Source organism: Carlito syrichta, unplaced genomic scaffold, assembly GCF_000164805.1.
Source record: "Carlito syrichta isolate Samal-C Ts95f unplaced genomic scaffold, Tarsius_syrichta-2.0.1 Scaffold288153, whole genome shotgun sequence".
NCBI classification, from domain to species: domain Eukaryota; kingdom Metazoa; phylum Chordata; class Mammalia; order Primates; family Tarsiidae; genus Carlito; species Carlito syrichta.
The window spans coordinates 163,452-170,674 of record NW_007232249.1 but is presented as its reverse complement, the minus strand read 5'-3'; the positions used below and the strand labels follow the sequence as shown (position 1 = coordinate 170,674).

Genomic DNA, 7,223 nt, shown 5'->3' with positions numbered 1-7,223 from the left:
CAAGCGACTATTCTCAGGCCCCCACAGCCCCTCGCCCATCTTGTCCCCTCCTGGGGTTCCGCACCCTGAGTGTCACAGGCTCACACTCTCTTCATATAAACATCTTAATTACATCTTTAATGCTCTCACATGGAGTTGCTTTGAGTTAAATTACAGCTTTGTGCATCCTAAATTACCCGCAGCCCTCCAGTCGGCTCAAGTGCTAACATATTTATAGCAGCTAGAGGGAATAAATCCAGAACCTTCCCCATGAGTGCCTTCTAGGCCCCCACACCCTGACATGTGGTATTTGTCCAATGGGAGATCTGCACACACTGTCCCTGCATCCCCTCCAACTGGCAGAGGACAGTGAAGGTGGCCAGACTGGGCACAGGGACATGCTCTGTGCATGCCCCTGTGTGTGCATGCCCAGCACAGGAAAAATGCCCAGCTCTTAGGATCTGTCTCTGAGAGCCTTGCCCAGATGCTTCTGGCATCAGTCCTGACCCTCCAAGGCTTATGGGGACACCAAGTGCAGAGGCCCCTTCCCCACTTCATAAACACTGAGGGGCCCTCCCCATAGATAGGATAGAGGGGAGAAACTCAAAGATAGACTAAGATTTTTAGGTCTTTTCCCTAAGGGGCAATCCCCCGTCCCTTTTCAGGCACTCAGAATGGCTCCCACTAGCCTGCAGCCTCTGACCACTGCCTTCAGACCAACTGCTTCTCCCAACCCTAGATCCCCAATATATCCAGGACAGGGAGCTGTCTTCAGAAGCAGGTTAGCCTGGCTGTTAGAGCCCAGTGAAGAAGTACAGTGGAGACGGAACCCTGCCTTGTTCCCTCTTCCTGGTAGTCTCTGAACACTGAAGGTAGAGAAGGTGGCCCACCCAGATGCTCTACTACATCCCATGGGGTGGGGGCTGACATAGAGACAGGCACACGTCTGGGACAGGCATGTGTTTGCCTGTGGGCACACTCATGCACACACATATTCAGCAGGTCTGGGGGACTGCAACCTTCCATATCTGTTCTCCCACTTCCTTCTCCCTCAGCACCTATCCTAGCTTGGGCCCAGTCAACAGCTGGCTACCAGGGATGTGTGGCTGGTAGACCTCCTGGACCATCTGTAGTATGGATGGATTCTGAGTGTGAGCCGCCATTCTTCTGGCATCCTTGCCTACTGGCCCTCTTGGCCTGTAACAGGTGCTGCCCTTCTCTGTCTGTGGTTGCCTCTCCCTACTCCAGAGGAGGTTCCAAATTCTGAAAAACAGGTCTCTCCCTGACAGAGGAGAACTCCCATTCTCCTCGTCCTTCCCCTCCCCCTCTTATCTCCCCCCATTTCCTCTACATTACAGGAGCAGACCCTGATGTGAGGAGTCTAGACAGGAGACAAGGAAGGCAGCAGAGGCTCTTTACCTTCCCAGTGTGAGGGATATCCTCCATGCCAGGGCCCTCAGGTCAGGAGAGGTCAGTGGCCAGATGCCCAGTCTGGCCAGGGCCCTCTCTTAGCGCCTAGGGAGTCAGCAGGTAGGTCCACAGGACAGCTAGGGCCTGTCTTGGCAGGTCAGGTCCTGAGAGTAGGTCTTGACAATCAGGGCAGTTCTGTGGGCACCATGACAGGCATCTCTATCAGAGGTCCAGGCCTGTTCCTGGGCCACTCATGCATGGATGGCGTTGGCTACGTCGGTAAACACCAGCCGGCTGGGCCTCTGCAGTGGGCCCTGGGAAGGGAGAGTGGTCTGCAGGGAGACAGGCAGGGGCATTAGAGATCTTGACCAAGGCCATGCACTCTCTGGCCTAGTCACTCCACCCCCACTTCCTGATACCTGCTTGTGCTAGGCACTGACTATGCCTAGCCCTGCAGCCTCAGCCTAGAAATTCGCCCTGGCTCAGATGACTTCTTCCCCCAGCAGCCATCCCCAGCTTGCCCTGCCACTTAGGCAGCACTTATTGTATTGATTTCATTATGCATGCATCACCTTCCCAGGGTGGGATTGGGGGTCAACTCTACATCCCTAGGCCCCAGCACAGGGGCTGCCACAAGGAAGGCACACAGGAAACAGCTGATAAATGGTCAGGGGCTGGGTGGTTCAAGGTTTTCAGTTCAATTTCCTGAATATATCAAGGGGTCAATATATCCTAACCCAGGTGACAAAACCAAGGGATCTTTAGACTCCCAAGCTGAACTCTTCCTGAACCAAGAAGATGCAAAGAGGCTAGATAGATCAGGGGCAGCCAGACCTGCAAATGGTGCTCTGGCCCATGGGGATTTTGGAGAATGGTGGCAAGTGGTCAGGTAGCTCCTAGTTTTCCTAGGAGAGGAATACAATCCTCTCCTCTCTGTTTTCCTAGTCAGTATGTGGGGGTACACAGGGCAAGAAATAGGGCTTTCATTTGTAGATGAAAAAACTGAGGCTCAGAGATGCCCATGTTCAGCAGGCTATCAGGGCAGAGCCAGGGTGGCTCCAGGACTGCCCCTGGCCTGGCTCTGCAGTGTGTTTGTGTGTGGCCATGGAGCAATTTGACCAGTTTCTGAACAAACCTGATAAAACCCATATACCCAGTAGCTGCTGCCTGACCATGGGGCAACTGGAAGGAAGGAAGAGTAAGGGTGGAGGATGCCTGACAGTCGTAGGTGGGGTGGGGAGCCAGGTCCATGCCCACCTTGCCCTGCATGGCCTGCACAGAGGCGGCAGCCTGTATGGAGGCAGCATCCCGTCCATGCTCCAGTAGCTCCTGCTCCAACTCGTCTTGCTCCTCCGTGGGGTCAAAGTTGTACATGGGCATGAGCTGGTGGCGTAGCTTCTCCAGCCTGGGGATGGGGGCAAAGGTTGCTGGGGGCAGGACAGGTCCTTTCCCTTCCCCCACCCCCAGTCCTCCAAACCCTGCCTGCTGATCAGCTGAGCCACAGCTCACAACCATGTTTAGGGTCCTAAGATTTCCCTTGAAATGGGATTAAATGGCAGAGGTTTTTGCACCTATAGTACAACTCAACTCCTCAAATGGTGGCCTGGGAGGGAGCAGTTACCTACTCCTAGGACTAGATAGAGCCATGTGCCAAGTAGCTGTCATCTGTGGGCTCCCAGGGACCACCTAGGCTGGGACCTTCCTGTAATCCACAGCCTCTGGGGGCTTGGTTGGGGGAGGGGAGTCAGTGGCAGTCAGTTCAGGGCAGCAGGGCAAGAGTGGCAGGGAAGTTGGGTGGAGATAGTCCCAACCCTCTTACCCCTTCCCCTCTCCACCCATCCCCAATCCCAGGGTTATATCTAGTTACCCAGAATCTTTACAACTGCCTACACTGTGTGTGAGATCCCAGTAGAGATCCTCCTCAACCCTCCCCAAAGGAAATTGGTCACCCTCAACCTGAGTGGGCAGAAGAGGTCCAGACTCCCTGACTGGGGAGAAAGGCCCTGGTAGAAGGAAATTCTTTCTCCTTTCCACCTGTTGTCCCTGGAGTTCATGGAAATTTTAGGTGGCAGCTGGGGAATTACCTCTTCTTCTTCCTGATGTACAAAACCTGCAAGAGAAAGAGCAGCATCAAATGGCAAGGAAAGGAGGTCCTGCTTAACCCAGCAGTTCTTCAAAATGGTAGACTGCTGAGGCTGAAGAATAGGTCTGTGGGTTCCTATGTGCTCAGGGTCCCCATCCCAAAGATACATACACCCCCATTTATGCTTCCCTTTGACATTTTTAGAAGCTGACAGTGCCCAGATCAAGTTTGAGGACTCAGAGGTGGGGACCAGACCTGTCCTCAAATAGGCTATCCTAGGAAGATCCCCCAGTTAGGCCTGACTTGGGGACTGGTGGGCCCCACCTTTGCCAATGCTGACTGTAGCTCCAGTCATTCAGCACCTGCCTGCAACTCCCCAGGGTGAGGAGGAAGGGATGACTCCAGAACATCTGCTCCCTTAACTTTCCCCAGGCCCAAAGCCATGTATAGTCAAAAAGAACAGGGGCTGAACAAAGTAGCACTCGCCTATAATTCTAGCTACTCAGAAGGCTGAGGCAGAAGGATAGGTTGAGCCCAGGACTTGTTTGAGTCCAGTCTGGGCAACATAGTGAGACCTCATCTTTAAAAAACAGCCAAACAAACAAAAAAAAGGGAATGGGAGGGTGAGGGGACAGGCAGTGGCCAGAATCTGTAGAGCAGTGGCTCCAGGCAAGGCTCTGAGCTGGATCTCTGAGGTTCCTATGGGAAGCTGATGGCCCTCACTAGACAGGGGGAGGGAAGGGAGACCTGAGCCCCTAGACATCAGCTCAGGTCAACTTCCCAGAAATCTGATACGGGGGGGAAACTAGGAAAGCCCCTGGGTCCTGTCCTCTACTGTACAGACTTGCAGATGAAAGCCTGGGAAGCCCAAGGAAACATCTAAAACCTTCAAGAAACTCTGGTACAATGCACCGAGGAAAGAAAGGAATAGAGTAACACGGGTGATCACCCTGGGCAGGGACTCCACGGACTTCTGCCATCATCCTGCTCTTACCCAAACTGGCAGTTTCTGATCACTTGGAGCATGACTACTGCCTGGGGGAAAGCCACATGCCGAGAAGGTCTATCCCACATTGTTTGTGGCCCATTCACTACTTAAATCTGGTTTTGTTTCCAGCCTGGTCCTGAGCTCCTTCTGCAGGAACCCAAAGGTCTACAGAGAAAGTGGGGTGTCTCTCATTCCCCCATCCTCTCCAGGGGATCACAGGTGGGAGGTGCCCATTGTTTTCCTGTGAGTGGATTGCAACAGGAGTTCTGGGATCTCCTGGCCTTCCCCTGCCTACTCTGAGCAAGTGAATCCGGCCCCAACCCCATGTGCTCTCCACTTCCTTCCTCTGAATTCCTGTGATTCAGAAGCATCTACAGGAAAGGGCAGAACTTTCTCTACACCTTTGCCTCTGCTGTTCTTTCTGCCCCAACTACTGACACTGCCCCCTATTTCTCACTGTCTAGCTAAAGCCCAACTTCCTCTAGGGAGCCCTCCCCAACTGATCCTGCCCACACCAAGCAGTTTTTCTCTTGGGTGAGGCACACAGCCTGGCACTGATTTGCTCCTCCTTGTACCTTTAGCTTTGGGCTGGCACAAGGGAGAGGAAGCAGCGCTCAGGGAATACCTCAGGACCTGTCTCTGGTGCCCAGGAACTGTCTCCCACCCTCCACTGCCTTTCTCCTACAAGTTTCCTATGTCTCTGATTTTGGTGAAAAGGCCACCCACCCAGACCTTCTGAATGTTTCCCCAAAACAAAGAGTAAGTTTCCCCAAATTCCTAAGATGAAACCTTATGCTGAGAGTAAGATTCTAGGCCCTGTTTTGCCCCTGAGGTTAGGGTGCCTCCATCTGCTTAACTATTGCATGGGCACCAAGGGGAAACATTGGCATTCTGCCTCACCCCCACCCCAGGAAGACCACACAGGACCTGGCCTCATTCAGCATGTGCTGCATCCTGGGCCTGCTTGCTGGCTGGCAGTTGCTCCCTGGCAGCAATCTGAAGCCTGCAGGGCCCATATGGCAACCCTGGTTTAACAGCAGCTCCAACCAGGTCATGGATGGACCATCCACAGCCCTATTTGTCAGAGCAACATGCTCCTGAGCCTCAGACCTGCCATCAAGGCCTGCAAGGAGCAGTGGCGGAATCCTACCATTGCCAGACCCACTGGGGAATCTCAGGTACATTCCTGTCTTCCTTGGTCTCAGCCTGCACAATCTCCAGTGGTCCCTCAGTGACATTTGAGTGTCTGTGTATCATCCTAGGGGAAAATCCCATGTCCTCAAAGGCTGACACCAGATCAAGAAGCATCATACTTACTATTGGGGAATATATGCTGCCCTGTCCTCACTCACCTCCTTCCTAATGACTGCTCAGCTCCATCTCTTCTTATGACACTGAGGCCAGCCTTCCACTTTGAGGTTCCAGCTCTAATTTTGCTTCCTCAGCTGTCCCTAATCACCCAGCCTAGAAAGCACCCCTGCTCACTCTCCGGATTCTCCAAGTTGGTCCTTGCAGACTTCTCTTAGAACCCTTGGTTCTTCTCTGTCTCCCACCCTGCCATAAGAACCACAGGCAGGACCTTGTCTCCCCAGCCCCTAATGGATCCCAAAGGCCTGCTCCAGGGCATGCACTCAGTAACTAATTGCTAAATAAATGAATGAATGATCACTGTCAATAATTCACCATGCCTAGAAGATTCCACCCAGGTTCTACAGCCCACAGTCCATCCCAACCACCTTCTGGCCTCTACTTTTTTTGCAATCCTACACCCACTGGCCTCACTGTCCTGCTTACTGCTCACAGAACCTCCTGCCCGCTTACAAACTTTTTCCCATCAGGACTGCCCTCTTCCTCCAGTTCTATGTGGCCTTCAGGCCCAGTTCAAGGCACTATGTATTCCTCAGAACCTTTTCTGGTTCTTCCAACGGAAATAATTGCCCCTCTGGTCTCTGGACTCTAGTGGACAAATCTATGTGTGAGGGGAATGGGGACTGCACTACCAGTAACAGTTAATTGTCTTCTGATTAGATTCTTTATAAACCAAAACACTGATTGCCCTCCCCCAAGTGAGGGCCTCCTGGACCAGGCCCAGCCTACTCCAGCTCTCACCATGGCCACAGCCAGGCCAATCACTGTGATGATCCCAAAGGACAGAAGCATGGTACCCACGCCGGCTGCACCACTAGCTGCATCATTAATTCTGGTGTCATTAAAGCTGGTGGCTTCTGGGCTGAGGGTAGTGGTCTCGGAGGCTGGCCCATCTGTAGCAGGTTCCAGGTCAGGTTCAGAGGTGGGTGGGCGGCTGCTGAACCAGTCCCTAGCAGACTTGATCCTGGAGTTCATGTTGAAACTGAGGGGCTCTGGCTGAGAGACAGCCTGTGATCAGTCAACCTGCTCACTCACTTCTGACTCAGGAGTGCCCCAGCCGGTGGCTTCTGCCACCCGTAGTGGCCACCTACACAGCCAGCTCCTTGCATAAAGGGAGCCCTCTGCCTCCCTTGATGCTAGAAAGGAAAGAATAAAGAAAATGAGACTAAGGACAGGGTCTTGTGAAGTCTTCTGAAAGCATTGGGGGAAATAGAAGTTTAAGGGCAAGTTCAGGGGACATTAGGATACATGATTTATATGAGAGGGGACCCAAAAAACACTGAAATTTATTTATTAAAAATTGTAGCTGGGCTCGGTGGCTCAGCCTGTAATCCCGCACTTTGGGAGGCTGAGGTGAGTGGATTGCCTGAGCCCATGGGTTCGAGACCCACCTGG

General features: G+C 53.0%; 1 protein-coding gene across 3 annotated transcripts in view; it reads right to left on the bottom strand.

The window, feature by feature from the left end:
• Nucleotides 1-1,534: 1,534 nt before the first annotated feature.
• Nucleotides 1,535-7,223, bottom strand: part of CUNH3orf18 (chromosome unknown C3orf18 homolog) — an 8,237-nt gene continuing 2,548 nt past the window's right edge. Inside the window, exons 2-5 of one of the 3 annotated variants that reach the window (XM_008053399.2) lie at nt 6,570-6,964; nt 3,474-3,499; nt 2,647-2,794; nt 1,535-1,721 (exon numbers count right to left, since the gene is read on the bottom strand). In XM_008053399.2, coding sequence (XP_008051590.1) covers nt 1,641-1,721; nt 2,647-2,794; nt 3,474-3,499; nt 6,570-6,803 — 489 coding nt within the window. In that variant the 5' untranslated portion in view covers nt 6,804-6,964 and the 3' untranslated portion in view covers nt 1,535-1,640. Of the gene's footprint in view, nt 1,722-2,646; nt 2,795-3,473; nt 3,500-6,569; nt 6,965-7,223 lie in introns of those variants that run through there. The other 2 variants (XM_008053400.1, XR_002481683.1) reach the window with 2 other exon arrangements.